This window comes from Rhinoderma darwinii, chromosome 10 (assembly GCF_050947455.1).
Source record: "Rhinoderma darwinii isolate aRhiDar2 chromosome 10, aRhiDar2.hap1, whole genome shotgun sequence".
Lineage (NCBI taxonomy): Eukaryota > Metazoa > Chordata > Amphibia > Anura > Rhinodermatidae > Rhinoderma > Rhinoderma darwinii.
In genome coordinates this window covers 7,952,407-7,977,501 of record NC_134696.1, presented here as the reverse complement: position 1 = coordinate 7,977,501, position 25,095 = coordinate 7,952,407, and the positions used below count along the sequence as shown (strand labels likewise).

At 44.7% G+C, this 25,095-nt stretch overlaps 1 protein-coding gene across 20 annotated transcripts in view; it reads right to left on the bottom strand.

The window, feature by feature from the left end:
* Nucleotides 1–9,670: 9,670 nt before the first annotated feature.
* The window catches only part of KIF1B (kinesin family member 1B), a 118,204-nt gene continuing 102,779 nt past the window's right edge, over nucleotides 9,671–25,095 (bottom strand). For 10 of the 20 annotated variants that reach the window (XM_075839308.1, XM_075839326.1, XM_075839312.1 and 7 more), the window contains 20 exons: nucleotides 24,896–25,058; nucleotides 24,182–24,272; nucleotides 22,639–22,754; nucleotides 22,500–22,555; nucleotides 21,706–21,814; nucleotides 21,554–21,620; nucleotides 20,881–20,965; nucleotides 20,677–20,779; nucleotides 20,383–20,409; nucleotides 19,451–19,565; nucleotides 19,077–19,210; nucleotides 17,468–17,529; nucleotides 17,129–17,274; nucleotides 15,588–15,827; nucleotides 14,213–14,284; nucleotides 13,571–13,692; nucleotides 13,340–13,489; nucleotides 13,054–13,246; nucleotides 10,864–10,982; nucleotides 9,671–10,737 (listed from right to left, as the gene is read on the bottom strand). In XM_075839308.1, coding sequence (XP_075695423.1) covers nucleotides 10,698–10,737; nucleotides 10,864–10,982; nucleotides 13,054–13,246; nucleotides 13,340–13,489; nucleotides 13,571–13,692; nucleotides 14,213–14,284; nucleotides 15,588–15,827; nucleotides 17,129–17,274; nucleotides 17,468–17,529; nucleotides 19,077–19,210; nucleotides 19,451–19,565; nucleotides 20,383–20,409; nucleotides 20,677–20,779; nucleotides 20,881–20,965; nucleotides 21,554–21,620; nucleotides 21,706–21,814; nucleotides 22,500–22,555; nucleotides 22,639–22,754; nucleotides 24,182–24,272; nucleotides 24,896–25,058 — 2,210 coding nt within the window. In that variant the 3' untranslated portion in view covers nucleotides 9,671–10,697. The remainder of the gene's footprint in view (nucleotides 10,738–10,863; nucleotides 10,983–13,053; nucleotides 13,247–13,339; nucleotides 13,490–13,570; nucleotides 13,693–14,212; nucleotides 14,285–15,587; nucleotides 15,828–17,128; nucleotides 17,275–17,467; nucleotides 17,530–19,076; nucleotides 19,211–19,450; nucleotides 19,566–20,382; nucleotides 20,410–20,676; nucleotides 20,780–20,880; nucleotides 20,966–21,553; nucleotides 21,621–21,705; nucleotides 21,815–22,499; nucleotides 22,556–22,638; nucleotides 22,755–24,181; nucleotides 24,273–24,895; nucleotides 25,059–25,095) is intronic. The other 10 variants (XM_075839311.1, XM_075839315.1, XM_075839321.1 and 7 more) reach the window with 1 other exon arrangement.

Here is a 25,095-nt window from a genome sequence, read left to right as displayed (position 1 = left end):
ACGCTCGTTTTTCCATACGTGACCGCATTTTCAATATCGCAACGTCTATCGCATGGTGTATTACGAAACTTTACACCCCGTTGAAGTCAATGGGATGCGAGTAAAATACGTAATAAGTGGCGTACTTGTTTGCCATCTAGAGCTCCGTTTCCCTTCCGTATTGAAACACGCTCCATCTAATAACCAATCAGATCCAGTCAGAGGAATGTAAGAAAAGATTTACTGCTTTATAATGGCGGGATCGCATCCTGATTTTAGAGCTAAACACGACTTTCACATGGAACCAGAATATGGCCGTGTAAAAAAAACTAGTGAGGTCAGTCTAGTATTACCGCATAATTGTATATATTTCACGATACCCCATCACACCCCTGAACCGCCCCATTATAATACTGCTGTCCTCTTATCTGGCGGACGGGTTATGGACCGCCTCAGGCATCAGATGATTGAAGACCCTGCCCCTTCTATAGCTACACTACAGCGGTCATGGCCCTTGGTAACATCCTTGTGGCACATGCACCACAGGTTAATAACCCAGGTTGTATCGTAGTGATGTCATTCGTTTCCATAATATATATATTATTTACAAAGACTGGAGGAGCAGACACAAAGAACCCGGCTGAAGTGTAATTATATACATGACTGATTAACTAAGCAGCGTTATAATGTATTCTCCTGCATGTTATGTCAAAGTTTGGTATAAGTAAATATTGGGGTCATCCTACATATCATAAATTCTCAAACTTCCATTACTTCTTGTACCGATCCTGAGTCACTATTCTGCTGGTGGAGTCACTGTGTAGATACATTACATTACTTATCCTGTACTGATCCTGAGTTATATCCTGTATTATACTCCAGAGCTGCACTCACTATTCTGCTGGTGGAGTCACTGTGTACATACATTACTAATCCTGTACTGATCCTGAGTTATATCCTGTATTATACTCCAGAGCTGCACTCACTATTCTGCTGGTGGAATCACTGTGTACATACATTACATTACTTATCCTGTACTGATCCTGAGTTACATCCTGTATTATACTCCAGAGCTGCGCTCACTATTCTGCTGGTGGAGTCACTGTGTACATACATTACATTACTTATCCTGTACTGATCCTGAGTTATATCCTGTATTATACTCCAGAGCTGCACTCACTATTCTGCTGGTGGAATCACTGTGTACATACATTACATTACTTATCCTGTACTGATCCGGAGTTACATCCTGTATTATACTCCAGAGCTGCACTCACTATTCTGCTGGTGGAGTCACTGTGTACATACATTACATTACTTATCCTGCACTGATCCTGAGTTACATCCTGTATTATACTCCAGAGCTGCACTCACTATTCTGCTGGTGGAGTCACTGTGTACAAATACATTACTTATCCTGTACTGATCCTGACTTACAGCCTGTATTAGGCTGGGTTCACACGAGCACATTAACGTCCGTAATGGACGGACGTATTTAGGCCGGAAGTCCCGGACCGAACTCAGTGCAGGGAGCCGGGCTCCTAGCATCATAGTTATGTACGACGCTAGGAGTCCCTGCCTCTCCGTGGAACTACTGTCCCGTACTGAAAACATGATTACAGTACGGGACAGTTGTCCTGCAGAGAGGCAGGGACTCCTAGCATCGTACATAACTGTGATGCTAGGAGCCCGGCTCCCTGCACTGAGTTCGGTCCGGGACTTCCGGCCGAAATACGTCCGTCCATTACAGACGTTAATGTGCTCGTGTGAACCCAGCCTTATACTCCAGAGCTGCACTCACTATTTTGCTGGTGGAGTCACTGTGTACATACATTACATTACTTATCCTGTACTGATCCTGAGTTACATCCTGTATTATACTCCAGAGCTGCACTCGCTATTCTGCTGGTGGAGTCCGGTGTACATACATGACATTACTTATCCTGTACTGATCCTGAGTTACATCCTGTATTATACTCCAGAGCTGCACTCGCTATTCTGCTGGAGGAGTCACTGTGTACATACATTACATTACTTATCCTGCACTGATCCTGAGTTACATCCTGTATTCTACTCCAGAGCTGCACTCACTATTCTGCTGGTGGAGTCACTGTGTACATACATTACATTACTTATCCTGCACTGATCCTGAGTTACATCCTGTATTCTACTCCAGAGCTGCACTCGCTATTCTGCTGGAGGAGTCACTGTGTACATACATTACATTACTTATCCTGTACTGATCCGGAGTTACATCCTGTATTATACTCCAGAGCTGCACTCACTATTCTGCTGGAGGAGTCACTGTGTACATACATTACATTACTTATCCTGTACTGACCCTGAGTTACATCCTGTATTATAGATTATATCTATGTCATTTATGAAATGGTGTTTTTGCCTTAATTCTACAAATGGTACATTTTATTTTGGGGCGAGTGTGCAGCATTACTGAAATCATCCTACAGTACAAGTCAGAACCCATAGATAGCAGGGGTAGAAGTAGAGGGGACGCCCTCACGATGCTGGGTCATGGCACCACATTCTAGTGCATATTAGCTCACCACCTTTCTATTCCTTGTAGGAGTGATGGGTCCTAGATTGCCCATAGGGAAGGGTGAAGGAGCTATCCTGTGCTGGACCATCCTCCCCACGGGCTCCATAGCAGCTACAGAAGAATTTTCTATGGGACAGGTGGCATAGCTTTTTGGGGTGCAGAGGTAGCAATCGCATTGGGGTCCTGGTGTCTAAGGGGGCCTTAAGGCCCCTCTGGCACATGAGAAGACACCAGCATTATAGAAGAACACAGAACCTATTAAGTGGAATTGTACCCGGTAATTGTCGGTGTGTTACAATGTTACAGAGGAGGAAGGATGTGAAATGTAACTCTAGGGTGGAAGTCACTGAATGGTGAAACGATCCTCAGTATTCAATGATTTCCTAAGAACATTGTGTATGTGGACATAGACGGTCGTGTAAGAAAGAAGCTTCAGATACACACAATTAGATTTTTTTTCCATACCTGTTTAAAAGTAGCTGCACTTTCATCAAACTTTTGATATGTCAGAGACATAGATTGGATTGGTGGGGGTCCCACTGTTGCTGAGCTATTTGCACCTTCGGCTGTGATTGGCGCTCCCTGAAGACGGCAGACATATACGGTCTATGTAAGCCGTCTTCAGCCTGATGATGAGCGCTGATCACAGTCGAAGGTGAAATCGCTCATCTACACCTTTGTTTTAGCAACAGTGGGGGTGCCAACAACCTGACCCCCCACCAAACCAAACTTTTGATATGTCTCTTGTTTGATGAAAGTGTAGCCACTCTTTAAAGGACATAAGGACAGATTCATTCAGGGACATTAAGGCTACGTTCGCACAGGACTGTTACGCTGCGTAATGGCACACAGCGTATCCACCCTGTTGCCCGCAGGGAATTCTGGCTGGAAAACCGCACCAAATTGTGGGACAGTTTTTCACCCAGAATGTCTGCTGTGAAAATCCTGCAATGAAAAAAAATAACAAAATTGAATATACTAACCCTGGCGACGCGTCCCTCCGACGTACTGACGTTCTGCAGCCCTGGGATAACGTTTCATCCCATGTGACCGTTTCAGCCTGTGATTGGCTGCAGCGGTCACATGGGATGAAACATCATCCAAGGAGTCCGGCCCGGACGAAGAAGCACAGAATTCTGGGAAAGCATAAGATTTATTTATCTTTCCTGAGTTGCGATTTTTGCAGTGGAATCGTAGCTTTTCCGCTGCATGAATCACAACATCTATTTGTTGCAGGTTTTACCTCCCTATTGAATTTAATGCGGAAAACCTGCATCAAAAAAGCAGCGATTACGCAAATACGATTGACATGCTGCGGATTTAAAAAAACGCACCGCAGGTCAATTTATGAGCGTTTTTTTCCGCTTATCATTGACGCAGCGTGTGGAGGAGAGTAATTAGAATCTCATCCACTCTGCTGATACTGTGTTATGCTGTGGACTTTCCGCAGTATTTACGCTACTTGTGAAATTGCCCGAACCCTCTTTAGAAGCAGCACTCGTACTGCTTGGCTTCTTCTCTAGTGCCCTTCCAGTCAGTACAGGCAGGGAAATACAGTAGACAGAATCTGGCGAGGATGTGCCAGAACCAGAACACTCTTCTATGCAGAAATACAAAAGGCTTATCCTACTGAAAATTATAGTTTTCATAAAAATGAGTCAAGGTTTACATATCGCACTCGGCACAAAAACGTAATACGATTAGACGCATGGCTTCCCTCGTTCTGTATTTCATGACGGCACCGCTGCTGTACTAGAAGTCCCTCATACTGCGAGGTTGGCTGAAGGGTCAATAAGATTGGGACTTGCTCGTCTTCGATTTGAATCTGCCTAGAACTCAGCTGGATCTGTGGGACATAAGGACATGGCAGGGAATGTTCCAGGCAGTTGTCGTCTCTGTAGTCCGTGACCTGACAATCCTCCATTGTGTCCTGTCTGGGAGGAGTGCGGAAATCTGCTGAGTCAAAATGACTTATTAAATGAGCTGGATACAGTCCACATAACTGTACAAGAAGCTGCCAACCATTCGTGTTTACATTGTGTCTAACCCTAATACGGACCATCGGTTGACCCGGCGCCAGACGTTCTGCGCTAACAGTAACCAATGAGCAGCCTATTACACTCAGAATTACTGCTAGAACAGGGGCTGACAAAGACAGCAGAGGGCCGCCTGCAAGAACAGTATATGGGCCCCCTGCAAGAACAGTATACGGGCCCCCTGCACTCTAGAAAAGAGATGGAAGTTTCCCACAAAACACATGTATCCCATATTCACAGGATAGGGGATACATGTGTGATTGCTGGGGGTCCGACCACTGGGACCACCAGCGTTGAGGAGAAAGGGGGACCGAAAGTCCCCTGAATTGCTCCATAAGAATGCTCAACCAGTGCTGCATTCATTTCTATGGGACTTCCAAGACGGCTGGGACTTTCGGTCCCGCTTTCTTCATTACTGGGGGTCTCAGCGATCACACATTTATCCACTATCCTGTGGAAATAGGCGCCAGAACTGAGGCGAAAAAACAATAATAAATCTGCCCCATTAGATTATAGTGAATTCCTCTACAAATGTCCACTGTGGTAGTGAAGAGAGTGAATCTTTTTGCCCGATCCATAGAATATAATGTGAAAATCTCATCAGGAAAAGAAGATACTCATCTCTAGTAGTGAAAACTATTATTACTACTATTGTTATTACTACTACTCCACATTTTCTATGGCATGCTGCATTTGTTTCCAGACTGCAGCATGCCCTATCACTGCTATTTGTGTGGCATTTCACCCATAGACTCAATAAAGTAATGACAGACAGAAGAGCTGATCGTGGTTTGATAGAAGCAGTTCTAGGGAGTAAATTATGGCATGTATTAAGAGGGTTGTGTAAGATTAGAAAAACATGGTTGTGTTCTTCCAGAAACTGCGCCACTCTTTCTCATAGGCGGAGTCTGGTATTGCAACAGTCAAGTGAATTGGGTTCAGCCACAATTCCAGACTCAGCTCATGTACGAGGGTAGCGCTGTTTCTGGAAGAACGCAGTTGTTTTTCTTTTCTCATCCAACCCCTTTGACACTTATTTTTCGGCGCGTTTTATACCGCATGATTAACGTTTGGTCTTATATATGGCCTTCAGCTGCGGTAGATGAAAACGCTGGATGTGAATACAGAAGACAAGAGGCTGCGAGCTGTTAATGCACGGCTTGTACTTTTATTGTTAGGTCTTGTTCACTAACATTTCCAGTGGTGCAAGATTACCAATACACAGAGTTATATATATATATCTGCATTGCACATCTAGGCTATACAGCAAATGGATCAGAATTAGTACAAATACATGATATATTTACATTTTGTATACTCAAGCCCACACATCCAATTATATTTACAAAATAAAACACAAGAAATTAAAACCGTGATGAGAGTTTCCGTCCTATTCCTAGAGAGATTCGTTTTCCCTAGCTGTTTATTGGGAGCCAAAGCTCGGGCTTATGTAACCCTTACACTGCCGGGACCTTAACCAAGTGTATTCCTGTCCACCGTACAGAACGCCAAGTTTAGCAGTCAGACGTCATGTGGTCTGGTGTGAGATTTGCCGGACTGCAGCCTGTGTGTGCTGACGATGGATGACATCACCGAGGCACGAGTGATGTCACTAGTGTATTTATAGGCTGCATCCTCCCGGTCAGGAGAGTGTACTGTAATTGGTAAGGAGCTATACTACGTCTTAAGGATCTGGAACTTCCTGTAAACCTGGGATTTGGAAAGGAGAAAAAACAATTTTTTTGTATAAAGGTTTCTTAACATCATTACAAGGGCGACTGCTTTGGTCCCATAAAACATACCATGATAAACAAACCTAAGATGAAGCATCACATGGTAAGTGTACGTGTGAAGAAAGCAGGCCAGGGCGTAATTCTCATGGTGTACCTCCACTAGTGATCTCCGCTGGACCGGACGTCGGGTGTGGAAGGACACGCTTACACGTACTGTTGCCATGGCAACTGTATGATGCACGGAGAGGATTGTACACAGGTCCTATTCATTTGAACCGGACCCATACACAATGTTTTCCCGGTGTTGTACGGTTTCCACGGCAATTGTAGCGACCAGTCGTGCAGGAACGTTTCTCCACGCTCGATGTCAGGTCGGAGAAGGTAGTACACTTAAAAAGGAAGAGTTCTGCCATGAAAGAAAACCTCCAGCAAGAAGACATTGTCTGTCCTGCGGATCCCACATTCTACCCTATATAAAGTTTACAACCTGGAAAACCCCTATAACTAAATCCCCCTCTCCAGCGGCCATCTTCCCTCTACTAAATGCAGGGGGTGCAGGTGCTGGTACGGAATCAGCACTTTTGTAATATAAAAAAAATGAGCGCACTGAGTCCACGAGGTCCGGCGTGGTCACTTCTGGCGGCAGGGACTGCTACTTGGCAGCGGCTTGAACTAATATGGGCATTGCCTGGTCAGTTCGGCACTTGCAGTGACTGTTCATTACGAAGTCCAAAAAACTTACAGTAAGGGACTCCATTAAAAAAAAAAAATGGGTGTAGGGGTGGGGATATGAGAAAACAAATCCAACTCTGACAAAAATATCTAATATGAAATAAAAAAATATAAATAAAAATATTCCTGTAGCTGAGACATTGACTACTGGTAATCTGGGGCCATAGACGCGATGGTCAGCGAGACCCCTGCCCGGGGCGCGGAAGCCTGCTGCGCTGCAGATGCAGCAGGTTTTGGTTCCTTCTCTATATCCAGTGCTTGGGACAGTCAGAAGCTGTCGATCTGTCCCCCTGTGATCAGCTTTATCCTAATAATAACCTGATAACGCCTCATCTATAAATCGCTCCTACTGGTCTACATCTCCATGAATATTGGTGGACAAATACAGGCTAATCCTACAAAGACTAAACTTTACAAATGTACTACAAAAATCTTATTAATAGCACAGGAGGTGGCAAGATGTGACCGCTGCCAGGCTGCTTCTACCCGTCTCTGCTGTCAGCAAAGGGACAGTCCAGATGTTACTAGGAACACTTCCTAACAACCAGACTTTTCAATTTGGTTGTTAGGCAGTGAGTCCCTAGCAACCAGTCTGTCTCAGATTACTCAGGAAATGACACTAAACTGTAGGCAGGGCGGCTTGGCGAGGTTTATAATCACACTATTCTCTCTATTAAGCAGACAGTCACAGTCTGAAAAAGTGGGTTTGGTCTGTGCCATATTTGCTCCTTAGCAACAGACTACAAGTTGCCAGAGTGATGGCTTGTAGTCTGTTACTAAGGACAGAATTTTAACATGGGATGCAAATCTCAGCGAGACGGACCAAACGCATTAAAAACATCTGACCGATCACAGGTTTGGGGAGGGGGGAGGGGATTATAGTGGTTCTATTATAAAGGTAAAACTTGTGCGTTAATGAAATAACTACACTAATGTTAAAACAGCTTGGATAATGGGTTTCAAACCAGTGGTCTGTCACCTGTGCCTCTCCCCGGCTGTTCTGACACTAGAACTGCAGCGAACAGATCATGCTGGGAGTTGTAGTAGACACGGTAGACTACTGGTTTGATATAAATACATATCTAAGAGCTCTAAAATCCAGATTAATATACATTCATACTAACCTTCCTATAGGCAGTGGACATGGGGCACCTTAAAAAGTATAAATCCTTCATTTCAGACATGAGACCGCACAGGCCTCAGACCGCGGTGAGGTTTTAACGTAGCTGTGATATGCATAGTCCGCTCCCCCGGTAAGGTGCGACAAACAACCAACCAATGCTGTTCTCTCTCCTCCATCATGTGCAAGTAAACGCAGGCATAAATACAATACACTAAACACCGATAAACAAGTAAACGTCCCTTTAAATTAGTAAACTAGCTTACGACGGGCTTTGCTTTGAGGTGAAGCCAGAGATTGAATAAAAAGAAGAATGACATTGAAACTAAAGTGCATGCGTGTCAATTTAAAGCTGTAGTGACGGGATCATCAGTCACAAGGGGAACAACTATCAATAAACAGGAGAGGGTCATAGTAGAAATGAATTGAAGGGTGGGGGTGCTATTTTATATTGGACCGGCCCACCAAAGTATCAGAGGGCGGCAATCTGGGCAATTGCCCGGGGCTCACATTTACTGGGGCACCCCCAAGGATGGCAACCCCAGCAGCAAACAAAATCACCCAGTATCATTTAGTGGTGTATGGTGATATTATTTGGGAATTGCAATGCAGTATTATGTGGGCTCTTTAAAGGAACATTATTTAGGGACTAGACCAGAGGATCTTTTGCTGGCTCCTAGGTTAATGGCGTCCACCTGACGGTATCAGTAGGGAAGGTCACTTGATTGGATTTATTCTATATAGCTGGAGCGTAGGTCTGTAGAATATTTTTGGCTGGTAGGCCCCAGTCATCCCAGGTCCAACATTGCACAAGTTCATAGAGAACGGATAGGCTGCGTCCACTGTACGTAGGATTGTACGTTCATTTGTTCATTTCACCACTTCTCTATTGCTGTTTTGGGCTCATGTTGTATTTGGAGCATGCTCACTGGGTTTGCTGGCCCATGGCACGATCTTTACAGGGTGTCACAGAGCTGGCTGACTCTGTGTGTGACGAAAGCGTCAATAATATGCCCAGAAATATGATTGCAATACAGTTACCAAATGTGTCTGTCTCTTTAAGAATGCTTAGACATAGGATATATTCCGTAAGTCTCGTATACACTGGAGGCAGCCGTTTTTGTCAGTGAACCTGATCGATTTAACAGAACATGTGACCCGTGTAGAAGTAACGGACGGACTCGATATCACAATAATAATATGAATAGCTCCCACGCTCTGGGATCACTCGAAGCAAAGGCCGTCAAAACATTTTGTTTCCTATAAACCAATAAATTTATATATTTATATATATAGTATGTAGAAATATAAGTTTATATCAAGGCTATAACCCATTTGTTGTAGAGCAAGTTTGCAATTCTCAGCAGGAACCCGAAAGGGAAAGGGTTAATGTAACGTAAATCTCATCATCAGACCTTCCAGCTGACCGGTTACACTCTTGTGGGGGCACTAAGTGTCTCCCCAAAAAAAAAAAAAAAGCTACTTCAATGACCAATGTACACTGTAACCCCCCCCCCCCCCCCCCAATCCTGGTTAATAAAGAGTTACTGGATTGGCCGGGAATGTTTTGCTTGGCGCACATGCAGCTTTTAGGACATTAAGACGAGCGCTTTTGGCCTGAGACGATCGCTGGGATAATATAGACTGTAAAAAGCCCCCCCGCTACAGAAAGGGTTCGATTTCCTGCTCTTTTTGTTCCGTGTGACCCCCTAGTTATAGATAATAAAACTTAAGCAGCATTTACCAATAACCATTAAAATAAAATCCCAAAAATCCTGTTGTGCATTAAAATCAATAATCCCTACAGTAGAGGAGCAGTACCTGTCTGAGCGAGCAGCTTTGCTAGTCTGTGCAGGGCATGAGGTCGTCCGTGCCACAAACTGAGCAACATCAACAAAAGTTTTCAAAAATTTCCGAACTTTCCATGGGCAAAATCATTTTCATTGGGGAGGGAAGGTGAGGGGATAATCTGAAACTTGACACTCCCAGCCCACCATTATAGCCCCAAACACTGGAATGGTCACAGTGCAGCCCCCGGCATTGGCGGTGCCGTGGCTGGAGGAGAAGAGACAGAGAAAGCCGTAGACGTGGAACCTCCTGCCCCCCCCCCCGCCAGGAGCGGTTAGCAGCATGTCGAGGGATACAGGGGGAAGAGTAACTTCTTGGGTAGAGCTGGAGGTTTCCAAAAGGTGACGAATCAACGGAGAGATAATAAAAGAAAAAATGGGGCGAAAAAATGCAAAAAACTATGCATTTTCCGACGGACGAGTTACGCTACAGACACTAGAGACTGCTGGGAAGTGGGCGAGGGGCGGACACGCTTCCAGAAGAAAAGAGGGCGATCGGGAGTCCGTTTCTCTCTGTCCTTTCTTCTTTGGTCGGCTACATGCGACAAGTTGATTCGATTTCAGCACAGACGGAAGAGGAGCCGGGGAAAAGCCACAGGTTTACAGACAAGAGAAACGTCAAGAATCACAAAAGGGGGGAGAGGAAATTAACCCTTCACATTAGAAGGTGGCAGGAGAGGGGCCTGGAGCTGCTCAGTACTTGGAGAGAGAACGACGTCTTGCGAGTGTCGATCTGTGGAAATCAGAGAAGATCGCATTATCATCACATAGATTTACTGGGAGAGGTATTTCTCCGAGACCGTCCCCCATCACCGAGACGCATGGGAGGAGGCAGCCATTAATGTACATTCATACTCACCGTATTGTACCAGCGAGCAAGGGGTTAAAGGCATACAGCCAGTCGTTCATATCTTTATCATTAATGGCCTGCAGCAGGATCCCGCGGTGCTTGGTACACACGGCAAAGATGTTGGGACTCTGACGGAAGGATAATTCAATACAGGAAAATATTAGCTAAAATATACATAAATGACCATAAACAACTAAAATTGGTTAATGCAGCAGTAAAGGAAAGGTCTGGGTTAAAGGGGTTTTCCGGGACTTTGATATGGATGAACTATTCTGAACATAGGTCATCAATATTAGATCGGTTGGGGTCTGACCGATGGCAAACCCCTCTCCCGATTCAGCGGAATTAAGGCGCTCATGCGATGAGCGCTGCGGCCTCTTGATTGCTTACCAGGCACAGCGCCGTACTTTTGGTAGTGGATGTTCCTGGTATTGCAACTCAGTCACATTCAAGTGAATGGGACGAAGCCTTAAAGAGGCTCTGTCACCAGATTTTGCAACCCCTATCTGCTATTGCAGCAGATCGGCGCTGCAATGTAGATTACAGTAACGTTTTTATTTTTAAAAAACGAGCATTTTTTGACGTCACAGCGTGATCTCTGGAGAACACGGCTGTGTCTGCACTGCCAGAAGCTGGGCGTTCTGAAGAGAAGTGGATGATACTTCTTGTCAGAACGCCCAGCTAGTAAAAGTAGTAAAAACGCCCCGATGTACGCACATAATACACGCCCACTTGGACTTTTACTTTTAAACACACCCACTTGGACTTTTGCAAGCCTCATTTGCATAACTACAAAAATGGTCATAACTTGGCCAAAAATGCTCGTTTTTTAAAAATAAAAACGTTACTGTAATCTACATTGCAGCGCCTATCTGCTGCAATAGCAGATAGGGGTTGCAAAATCTGGTGACAGAGCCTCTTTAAAGGAATAGTGTCGCCCAAAAAAAATGTTTTATAACAGTTTGATGTTAGTGTTTTATAAAAAAACTTTTGTATTTATTTGTGTGTTTGTGTGTTACTTTTTCTTATTTTTTTTACTTTTTCTTCCCTATGGGGGCTGCCATTTTTTTTTTCCATTTCTGTATGTGTCGATTAACGACACATACAGACATGGAATATGGCAGCTCCAGTCCCATAGTGAATGCGAACGGGGCCCGTTCCATCCATTATGGTGTACGCCGTCTGTGTGGGAACAGCGCATGCGCCGCTCCCACACAGTCCAAGTTGAACTGAGCGCCGTCCGGCGCCATTTTCCTGTAGACCGGAAGTCGCGGCCGGACAGTAAGATTACTACTTCCGGTCGCGGCTTCCGGACTTGTGCACATGGAGCAGCGGCAGCAGACGGAGCGGATGGACCGGAGGGAGCCGCGGCGGCAGGAGCAGGTAAGTGATTTCTATGTATGTTCGTGTTTCAGTGTGTGTTTACTACTGTATGTAAACCTTCTACACTGTGTGTTAGCTCAAAAAATGGCGACACACAGTGTAGGAGGTTACACCGTTCAATCCCCTCGTTTCTCCCGGCACTAGCCAGGATAAAGGAGGGGGGGATTCTGAGAGCTCACTAGAGCGAGGGATTTTTACCCAATTTTGCAGCATAAAGCAATGTGGTTGCTTTACCACATGCAATGCTGCAATTTTGGGAATTGTTCCATCTAGTGACCAGCGCTGGGAAATATTATAAATTAGAATCTAATTTATAATATTTCCTGACTCGTGAAAAAAATAAAAAAAATTAGAACAATGTTTAATCAGCTACACACTAACTGTTTAACTAAAAAAAATAAATACATTTTTTGCTAGAAACACATTCCCTTTAATACCAGGCACAGCCACTACCGAGTATACGTAGAGGTGCCTGCGCTTGGCGGAACGCTGCGCCCCCTTTCAATCCTTCATGTTCCTAAGGGCATTGGAAATTCTGCCTTGAGCTGAAAGACTGAGTAATCTGAGACAGACTGGTTGATAGGGATGCGCTTTTTGACAACCTCATTGAAAATACTCTGGTTGCTAAGCAATGTATCCTTAGTAACCAGACTGTTAGGGCTCTTGCACACGACGAGTGCCCCTCAGGCAGTTTTTCACGGAATCTAAGCGGCACTCGATAGTTTTCACAGACCCATTCGCTTCAGTGGGTGAATTGGGTCCTTTAAAACGGACAGACAGGACTCAGCAGTTCAATACAGGAGTCTCAGAACTGACCTTGACCATCGCCTGTTGGTCCTCGCTGTACTCCACTTGAGCCGTGGATAGGTTAATAAGACATCGTTCCACCGGATCCTTGTCACTATTATAGATGAAGACATACGGACGCCGAACGACCACATACTGCTTAGCCCATGAATGCGAATGAGGCTCCTTAAAGTTCAAAAAACCCTTTTTAGAGACCACCGACCTGGAGACAAGGGAAATCAGGTTCATTTTATAACATAAATGACAAATGTAGGACTGTTCGGATCCAATGTTTCTGCTTATAGGTTTCTCATACCCAGGTCTCAGCTCTTCGATATCGGGGACTAAGTTAAGGAACTCGTTCTTTCCGGCACGGGCCAGGTATGAGCTTTCTACTGGGGGAATTATATGGAACTGTTCAAACTCTGAGCATGGGCTGGAAGCACGGGAATTGGCTTCAGGGGTCCTGCAGGAAACAGAATAGATGACGTGGATGACGGGACGTGGCACCTTTGTGAATGGATGTGAGCATCGGGTTATCACTCACTTCTGATCCACAGAGCTGCATCTGGAGTCTGCCAATGATGGACAGGTAGAAGATGGAGTCAGGGTAGCGCTGCTAAAGCTGGAGACAGATGGGTCCCGGCCAATGGGGGAAATATCAGACAACTGAAAAATGGAAATAATTATTTACATAAATAATAGGAAAACCAAATCCTAGACTCAAAAAATATACCAGGTTGCCAATGAAATTCACAAAAGTTAAATTCAGAAAGACAAAATGTAGTTGTTTTGAGTCATAGGACAAAGTATGAATATGGACAATGTAAAAGGGTTGTCCAGGCACGTAACTAAAGCTTGATAATTGTGTAATGAAAATTATGTAACATCCTAATATAGTTTGTGTTTCAATTCTTTACCAATTTCAAGATCTCTGCTTGTGGTCAGTGAGTCAAACCATCGGTCCTGCCATAATTCTGCTCACGGAGCCGAGCCTATGTTACAGGGTAACTAAGCAACAGCACATATATCCCCATTGTCCTGACTCAATGCTGATCGGTCTTACCTAAACTTATACATTGTGACAAACTCTCATCTGTGTGAGCAGGACTAGGTCAGGAATGAAAACCCTTTCTGGAGAACTCATTAACAAGCAACAGAACTTTAGAAAATATAACATGTATCTCACCTTACAATCACTAATGCTGTTGCATACTTGGGTCAGCTCGCGGTTATATGTATGAGTGAGGAGTCGCAAGCACTGCAAGAAAAGGAGTGAAGATATTTAGTAACTGTTGCTTTAACCTCCTACCGCGCCATGACGTACTATTATGTAGTGGTGGAGGAGGCAATATTCGGAGCGGGCTCATCCGCTGAGATCGCTCTGTACACAGCAGGTGTCAGCTGTGTTTTACAGCTGACACCCGGGACTGAGAGTCAGGAACAGCGGTCGCGCTAGCCCTGGCTGTTTAACCCCTTAGATGCTGCGATCAAGCACGATCACAGCAACGAAGATGTTACAAACAGGGGGGCGGCTCCCCTCTGGCAGCTCATCAGCCCCCCCGCAAACCGATTGGGGGGCGCCAATGGTGGTGATGGCAGCCCAGGGGCCTAATGTTTAGCCGTGTCTCTGGTAAGGTTTAACAGGAGCTTGTAAAAATTACAATATACTGCCAATATATCTAAAGATCGCTGGTTCAAGTCCCCTAGGGGGACTAATGAAATGTATAAAAAAAAAAAGTTAAATAAAGTTTTTAGTAGTGCAAAAAAAAATTACAAATTATTAGTGAAAAAAAGAAAGACCCTTTTCTTATTTTTCCTCTGATGTAAAAAACTCCCCCAAAAAACGACAAGATTGGTATCGCTACGTCCGTAAAAGTCCGAGCTATTACACTATAGCATTATTTAACGCACACAGCGAATGCCGTAAATATGCCTTCATGCTTTCAAAAAATGAAATAAAAAGTGATCAAAAAGTCTCATAAAGGCCAAAAAATGGTACCAATCGAAAATGACAGCTCGCCCTGCAAAAATAAGCCCTCAAACCGCTCAATCGATAGAAAAATAAAAAGTTATGTCTCTCAGAATATGGCGACAAAAAAAAAACCAACACATTTTATTTTTAACAATTAGTTTCTTCCTTGTAAAAGTAGTAAAACATGAAAAAAACAATATAAATGTGGTATCGCTGTAATCATATTGACTGGTAGAAAGAAGTGAACTCGACATTTTTACCGCATGGTGAAAGCCGTAAAAACAAAACCCCTCAAAATATTGAGGAATCTCTGTTTTTTTTCCTATTCCACCCCACAAAGATTTTTTTTCCAGTTTCCCAATACATTATATGGTACAACAAATACAGTATAAGTACCGTCAAAAACTACAACTCATCCCTGCAATAAACAAGCCCTCATAAAAATAAAAAAAAGTTATGGCTTTGGGAAGATGGGGAGGAAAAAATGGAAACGAAAATCCAAAAAATTTCTGGGTCCTGAAGGGGTTAAGAAAACACAAAGGCACAACGGCGGGGGTTACAGTCATTGCGCGGGATCTTCTTGACTTACCTTAGTTGCCAGCTCCTTCTCACGATCCACCAGGCTCTCCACGTCGGTGGAGTCGTATCCACTGCTCTCGCTGGGGGTGATGGCGCTTTCAAAGGTGGTGGTGGATATCTGGGAGGAGATGCTGGTGGAGGTGCTGAGGGTACCGCTGCTAAGACTGGTGGATATGGAGTCACTTAGGGATTTTGGAATGCTGTCGCCGAGCTTCTCTCTGAGCAGGAGGAGATGCCGAGTCTTCTCCACCTTCAGGAACAAGCAGGGTATTATTTACAGGAACGTTCGGAGGATACTGGACCTCCTAGTGGATAACGGCTAATAACATCTATTTTCATACAACTATTAGGTTATTCTTCGCGGACTCTGTAAATTTGAAAACTTTCTAAGAAGGGCCGAGGAACACAGGAGGATTCTGAAGACGTTCAGCTACAAAAACTTCTGCAAGAAACGGGGACCGGCCGACCATCTAGTGTGTATGGCGACGTCCCGACTCTCCCCCTGATGTTGGGGAGAGAAGAGTTGAGCATGTTTAATTACAACATGTCCAATCCCTTTGTTCTTTATTAGATAAGCCATTGTGAGGCGATCTTGGCAATGGCATTCTCCAGAGAACACGTGCACGCTCAGTCGAGCCGAGCGTCTATGTGTACGGGGGGATGGGAGGAATAGCTGTTGGCTGAACGAGCGCACGGTTGTCTGGTATCTATAAGATCTGGTTTGCACATAACTCAATGCCAAAATGATGGATGTCATCGAAAGAATTCCCCACTATGAGCCAGAACAGAAAGCCACGGACAAAAATGTCCACGGCCTGTTTAATGGCGCTGATCCAAACACGAGGACCCGATTTTTTAGTCTCCTTTCGGCTGCATTCACACGTTGCATATTTTTATCTTATTTTTAAATATGTTTTTATTGTAAATATTTTTCAACTTTTTACAACCAGCCACGGAATTCCACGGCAAACGGGAACAGAAAAGAAGGGGAAATGGGACATTGCGTATTTTGCTGCAGAAAATATGCACCAAAACCGCAGCAACACGCCAAAAAATTTGCAGGTAAAAACCGCACCAGATCGCCGTTTGTTCAGTGTGGTTTTTACGTTTTGATGTGTAAATTGGCGCGTTTTCGTGCTGCGAGTTTTGGTGCGATTTTCCTCTGCACTGGGCAGATACAATTCGCAAGCGGAAACGCAAGATTAATTGCCCGGCCGCAGATTTCAAAGTCCGCACCGCAGGTCAATATCCATCCCTGAAAAATACCGCAGTGTGTACATGACCCTCCCTGGAGTCTCATTGTCTATGCTGGTTCTGTATTACGCTGCGGATTTGCCGCATGCAAATACGCGCGGCAAAACCGCACATAATACGCATCGTGTGCCTTAAAGTTCATTTTATTCAACACTAAATAATAGTTTGTAATCAGATGATCAAACGTTAAAAAGAAGAAAAAAACTTTACTTAGTGGCCTTTGGGGATCACAGGAAGAAAACGTTGCGTTGCCGTTTCTCTTTAAACCTAATCACATAATGAACGTTCCGGTTGTACCTCATGTAACTGTTCCATTTTCTCAAGCTCCCACTGATGCTCGAGTATCAGGCTGTCCCCGCGAGGCCGCCAGCCGGCCAGGTTTTCTTCCCCTCGGACATAAGCCACTGAGGTATCCAGGATCTTTCTTCTTCTTCTCTGCATTCCTAAATTGTGGCGTAAAAAAAATAATGTAAGGAAACCACCAACCAAATATTCTTGGCTGATTGTTGCTTTACATTGGGTCACAGTAGAAGACGTGGGAAATGACGAGATAAATGCGATATTATTCACCGATTACTTTACTATTGGGTGCGGCGATTAATCGGAAATGCTGAACATCTGCAGGTGAGTTCTTACCTGGACTTCCGGTGTCTGCCATTTTGCACAAACTCAGCTCATAGATCCCAGTTACTTTGTTACTGCAATGGAAATGATAAAACATTTGGTATTCAAATATAGTAGAAAATGTAATAAACCTAATAAACCTTTAGTAGTATCAATACGTCTACCCGTACTACAATGGCAATACATTGAGCAATGCTTTACAGGGGTATTTCAAGCCTATCCCTAAGATATACCATCACTTTATAAGGCCTCGTGCACACCTCAGTATTCTGGTCAGTATTTGGAAGCCAAAACCAGGAGTGGAACATAAACAGAGAAAACCTATAATAGAAAGATTTGCACCACTTCTGTGTTTTGGGCTCCAAATACTGAAGCAAAATACGGACCAGAATACTGAGGTGTGCATGAGGACTAAGATGGGAAAGTTCCTTTCAAAATGTAAATCACACCCATCTCTCCCTGAGGAGCTTACAATCTAAGGCCTCATTTACACGAGCGTAATATACGCGCGTGCGACGCGCGTGCTTTTCACGCGTGTCGTAAGCCCCTATAATACTCTATGGAGCAGTGCAGACGATGCGTGAATTTTGCGCAGCGCGAGTGCGTTGCGTAAAACTCACGCCATGTTCTATAATCGTGCGCTTTTCGCGCATCACGCACCCATTGAAGTCAATGGGTGCGTGAAAACCACAAAGTTCGCATGAAGCACTTCCGTGCGAACTGCGTGATTCGCGCAAGAGCTGTCAAACTGAATGTAAACAGAAAAGCACCACGTGCTTTTCTGTTTACAAATATCCGAACGGAGTGTCTTAGACATGAGCGAACCGAACTTTACCGGGTTTGGCCGAACTCGTTTTGACCGAACCTGGCAGGAGACAGTCACTGTGCAGGGTGTTGAAAGAGTTAAACTGGTTCAGCACCATGGACAGTGACTTCCGATTCCAATATACGTGAACGTGTAAACAAATAATAATTCTGACTTACCGATAACTCCCGGCTTCTTCCTCCAGTCTGACCTCCCGGGATGACAATTCAGTCCAAGTGACAGCTGCAGCCAATCACAAGCCAAGCACAGGCTGCAGCGGTCACATGGACTGCCGCGTCATCCAGGGAGGTGGGGCCAGATGTCAAGAGAGGCGCGTCACCAAGGACGCGTCACCAAGGACGCGTCACCAAGGCAACGGCCGGGAAGTTCTCGGTAAGTACGAACCTCTTTTTTTTTTAAACAGGTCACTCGATATTGTGATCGGAATTCACTGTCGAGGGTGCTGAAAGAGTTACTGCCGATCAGTTAACTCTTTCAGCACCATGGACAGTGACTGACGTCGACTAGCCTCATCTCTATGATGGCGGCTGCGCGAAAATCACGCAGCCGCGCATAATACACGGATGACACACGGAGCTGTCAAGTGCCTTTTGCGCACGCAAAACGCTGCGTTTTTTGCGCGCGCAAAACGCACACGCTCGTGTAAATGAGGCCTAATATTGTAAGATCCTACATATCGCTCGCACACACACACACGCGCGCGCGCGCGCCAATATCATAGCAGGCCAATATCATAGCAGGCCAATAAACCCATTATGGGAAGAAACTAGAGGAACTTTTGGTCCTAGTATTCACCAGTCTGGAGATTTCGAGTAGCCGCTGCCAAATAGACTGCGCAGGGAACGTGGAGGGGAGATCTTGGCATCGCGAGAATAGAAGACCATGCAGACGTCCTTGGTGATGACTGCCGGCTGGATGCAATGGTCAAGCTGTGGGGAGCAGAACACTTATCACAATGCACCCCAGATCTTACATGACAGTATATACAGTGCCTATAAAATGTATTTACACCCCTTGGGGGGAGGGGTTGAATACTTTTTTTTTTAAATAACATTTTTAATTGTCATGATCCAATAAGCCAGTATCAAATCATGTTCTCTGCCTTCCTTAGCGCTATATAAGTGAAGTCTAGACCAGAACCATTAAGTAGCAGATCTAGCAATAAATACCTCCAAATAGGCCGACAACGTCATGAAGATCTTCTCTCCGTAGGGGGTCACTCGGTTCAGGAGTAAGGAATTATGTAGGGAACTGTCCCAGACCGCCTCAAACCGATAGAACGTCCTGCAGAGCCACGGCGGAAAGAATAAGTCATCTGCAACGACGACAACTCCCAAACCCAACACAGAACAAACTCCAAACACATCACAAAGACACACAATGACACAACTAGAGTGACTGTGCTGGGCACTACGCAGAATATTACCCATTTAGTTATAACACTATTACTCATTTTGGGTTCTTCTAACATCTCATTTATAAGACACTTTTTTCAGACAAGGAAATTCATTTTTTGGATGACCAACCACTAGGGGTGCCGTTTCACATATGAAATGCTAGTGAACTGCATGATCATAGCGATTCAATAATTTCCTATGGATAACGATTGTCACAAGGCAAAATGTCTGTGTGTAGCCCCAGCATAACAATGGGTGGTCAAAAATGACTATTATTTTTTTTGTTTTTTAATAAAAATTACACAGTTGACCGAGAAATAATCATTATTGGTAAACGGTGCAAAATGAATCCATATGGGTATTGAGTGCCCAAATGAAATCATGAAAACCCATGCCTAATTGTTTTTTTAACGGAGGTGCAAATGTGTATTACAGACAGGAGGGGCCCAGCACAAAAACATTGAAGATTTTTTTTTTTTTTTTTTTTACTTCCGTCATCTGAATTTGTGAGAAATCAAAATAGTGTCTCATAAAACGGCTTCTTTTATGCTACACAGTTAGAATAGTCAAGTTACAATAAAAGCGCTAGGCAGGGTGAGGAGGGAGTAAAGCTGGGGTGCAGTGGGGTGGGGGACATAAAGTATTCTGTGCGCCGACCGAGAACCTTTATGTGCAGCAAAAGGAAAAAGCAAAACATAAAATACCTAGGCATATCCTTATCAAGAAACAGCCTGAAAGACACAGAAGAAGAAGCTGCCATTAGTGACAGGGACAGTCAGGGGCACAAAAACGTTGGGGACCCGGGAGCAGAGAGAGGAGGGTTTAGCAGAGACCGGGGATAAAATAACAAAAATGAAGAGCAAATCAAATTATAACAAAGTGCAGAATGACAGCAAAGCCATATAAACGTATAGATCTCTATTAGATATTAACAGGATATTGGGCTCTGATGACAATATTACCCATGATGCTTTGTCTTTGTAGACCCAGAACATTACCTGCTGCTGCTGTGATTTTTTAGGTATTTGGCGGAGATTATGTTCAGCGAAAGAACCGCGTCAGCAGCCGCTTCATCCACCTCTGCTTTATTACGCACTCTCCCTAGACGGACAAGAGACGCACGGGTGACAGCAGGTTAATCGTGATGCACCAGGTGACCAAACATATGCGTCATAACAGCCGCCAGGAGTCGTGACACTCACCGACCACCAGCTCGCGTACATCCTTCCAGTGCAGCTCATTTCCCTTCTCATGTATAATAGTCACTGTGATTCTGCGCTGGATCCCCTGTCACAATAAATATGCCGTCATGATACTCTGCAGTGTTGGAAAGCATTCTAGATTATAAAGGTTCTAGATGTTTAGCCATGAAACAAAAAAAGTCACATTGCATTATAAACCTTAGGCCTCATTTAGACGGCCGTATTTTAGAGTCCATATCACGGCTGAAAGACCCAGACTCCCCATGGAGCATCGAATCCTATGGTGATTTAAGTTAAGTTCACATGAACCGTGGTGGCCGTAATATGGACGCTAAAATGTGGGGGTTTAAATGTGATTTTGCACTAATCTGTGTAATAACATTCATCTCCAAACTACTAGTGACCATAATAATCTCTATGGACCTACATGGTCAAAAAAAAAAGTGTTTATATTCCTGCAATTCTAAGGCTTCGTTCACATCTGCGCCGGGGCTCCGTCTGAGCTTTCCGTCAGGGGAACCCATGAACGGAAGCCAAACTAAAACCTATGGTTTCCGTTTGTTTCAGTTTGGTTTCCGTTCATGGGCTCCCCTGACGAAAAGCTCAGACGGAGCCCCGGCGCAGATGTGAACGAAGCCTAACCTGAATATTCTGCGCTCTCGATGTGACATACCTGGTGTAGCAGGAAGGTTCCCTGACAGGACAGACCTCCGGAGTGGTCAACGACAGCCGGGATGTACCTGGGATGACACCATCACAGAATGGTCAACACCTGAACATGAACGTGGTGAACTTACAATGTGGGTCTATCAGCCGCTGACTTACTCTCCCGTAGGCTCCAATTCGCTGATCTCAAACCAAACCAACAGGTCGTATTTGCTGACGCTTTGTCCAAGACTCGGCTTGCTTAGAGGGTTCAGTTTGGTGGCCGGAACTGTAATGCAAATGCAGGGGATAAGTAAAGGCCAATGTATGATTCATGAAAGATCTACTGGAAAAACCTACAGGTCCTGAGCACTGCACAGTAACATCACGGAGACCTCCACTACTAACCATCTCTCTTGGGAGCCCTCTCCGGCACGCAGGTAGGTAACGGCAGGGAGAGAAAGGTCGGTAGCTGTTCGGCCCTGTCTTGCAGTGTTGCAGAGATTGCATGAGCGTGCTCAGATAATGTGTCCAAAACTGGTACACTGACATAGCCGGACATAAGGTACCTGACCAAATTTATCCTCCTTTCACCAGCTACCATGGACATTTGAATAAAGGAGAAGGGAAACGTACAAATGCAAGGAAAAGGAGAGATCATGGGATCAAGCCAAGGCAATGGGTTACAAGTAAAGAAAGACAGTCATCATGCAGCACAAAAAATAAAAAAAAATAAAGTGAGATGTTAACGTATGAGAAGCATGCAGAGCAGCGATCATCAGTGTGAGAACCCAGGGGCAAAATATCACAGAATTTAGGGTAATCAAATGGGGTCAAGTGTATGTAGGAACACAGAGGAAATCTGATAGAACCAGTGATCTCTTAGCCACTATACGTTCTGGGTCATCACATGAAGGTGAAACCACTATACGTTCTGGGTCATCACATGAAGGTGAAATATAGGGATTACTCACCAGGTTTAGAGAGGGGCATCGGAGGTGGGAAATAACGACGTGAGGCCTGCACTGGGCTGCAACAGAAAGTAAATTAGTCATAACCCATCCAGAGGAGGAGTACTGAATATATATATATATACACACACTACTATCCTACCTGAGGTCCTGGCACTGGTAGTGCAGCGGGTGCTGCTGAAAGTGTCCAAACACTTCAAACACAATAGGATTGGTTTTGATATATTCTATGAAAGATTCAGTAATTTCTACTGCAATCTAGGGGAGAAAAAAAAAAAGCAACGTCAGTAATGGAGCTTTAGAATTTGACAGAATCCAGTATCACACATCCAATTTTAAAGGTAATTTTATTAAGAGCTCATAGCAAAACAATGGTACAAATACAGAAGTGTAAAATTCAGAGCGTTGCACAAAGCAAGTAATAAATAGTAGCGAGTGTACAAGGTCAGTTATGAACAAATCACACGTATCCACGTCTCACATATTGATATGCACAGAAGTGAATATACAAAAACAAAACAGCCTTTCCTTATCAGCAATATATAAAAAGAAAATCTGGTGCGGACTTCTCAAAGGGAGAAGTTCGGCGGAGGAATGGGGGACCAAACAGAGACGTCAGCACCGCCAGATCCGGTCAACCTGGACTATGCCAAGCCTATGAGCCGGTAGGAGGGTCGGCTATCCAAGAACTCCACACCTTCATAAATGTATCAGGACATCCAGGTGCTTCATAAGTAAGTTTAAAAAGTGGCAGAGTAGAGTTTACTAAGGTAATCCATGCGGACAGCGTAGGAACCTTAGGGTGTTTCCAATGCAGGAGTATCGTTTTTTTTAGCATAAAATAATAGGATCATCATGAGACCTGACCGCTACAGTAGATAGAAGTTCTTCCACCAGTAATAAAAGGCAAGTTCTGGGTCCATATATACGAGGGAGTCCTACTTTCAGCTCAAGAAATTCCAATACTTCAGCCAAGAAAGTATTAATAATTGGGCACGCCCAGAACCTATGTAGGAAGGAGTCATTAGCCGCTTGGCAACGTGGGCAGACAGCAGTAGGTATGTGTCCCCTCCTAAATAATTTGGAAGGTGTATAATAAAGTTGGTGGAAAAATTTTAGTTGAATAAGTCGGTCTCTCGTGGATATTAAAAGGGGTTTTCCAGGTTCTGACAACTGATGACCTATCCACCGAATAGGTCATCAGTACGTGATCTGTGGGGGCCCGACACCCGGGGGCCTGCACAGATCAGCTGGTCCGGTGTCACCGTGCACCGGACGTACAAGCCGGAAGCAGTGAATAGGAGCGGACCCGCAGTTCTGCAGCACGGCCACTATGCTATGTATGGAGCCAACTGCATCCGGGATCCGTACATAGCATTATGTGCCACAACATCCGGTGTCCGGACCCGCACCGATGACATACTGATGACCTATCCGGTGCATAGGTCATCAGTTGTCAGAAAGTGGACAACCCCTTTAAAGGACCTGTTAGAGCGGATAGCATTTTTTTATGATCATCTGTAGAAATGGAAGAAAGAGTCTAAGCTCATCGGTCCAGGGTCCTATCAAGTTTATTAGAAGATACAGTTAGCAGCCGTCTATAAAGTATGGACAATGGTTTAGTCTCCTGTGTCACCCAATCCTCCACTGGCAGTATCACACGTTCTTGGTTTCTGGTCACTTACATTCTGTACATGGTAAAAGCCCAGTGGGTTCCCACGTCCGTTGTTTTTCAGGGGTTCTGTGGAAAAGGCCTCATCGTGCCGATGTAAAAAGCTGCAACACACGCAGAATGAGCACCCAATAGTGGAGCATATCACAACAGGATACAGATAATCACGTATACATGTATAGGGGCACATTGCAAGAAGCCGGTTCCTCATTGTGGACACAGTGGACCACATGTTTGGCGTCTGTACGGGGCCATGTGTAGGAATTAGAGAATCTGTTCTGTACATTATGAGGAAGCAGTCAATGAGTAGACGTCTCAGAATAAATGATGGAATTCGCTATTAAATATGTAATGGCAGGTATGAAGTGTACATAGCCTTAGAGACAATGGGGGTTGGGAGCGTTCATATGGCAGTGATTACACTGAATAAGGCCCCATTCACACAACCGTGCCCGCAATCACGGCCGGCCGCCGACTGCCACCCGCATTTTCGGGCCGTGCTCCCAAAGTATGGGAGCACGGCCCGCAAGATGCAAAAGAACGGAGATGTTCCATAATTTTCGGAACATTTCTACGGCACGGACACCCATCCGTAGCGCTACGGAAAGGTGTCCGCGTTCAATGAAAGTGAATGGGTCAATTTTTGCGGACCACAAAAACGGAGGTTTTTTACGGTCGTGTGCATGGGGCCTAACACAGGGTTTGCCTCTATTGAATGATAACTCACTTGAACTGACAGAAGATATCCGCAAACTCATGTGGGATGCCGCTGGCTTGTAGCACAGTGACCCGGAAGGTAAAGACACTGCCGATCTTTAGGTGTTCACCTACATCTTCAGAAAACCCTTCCATCATCATCTTGCCATCCAGAAGACTGCCGGATTTCATGTCTGCAGGATTATAAGGGGTTATAAGAGACGGGCCGCG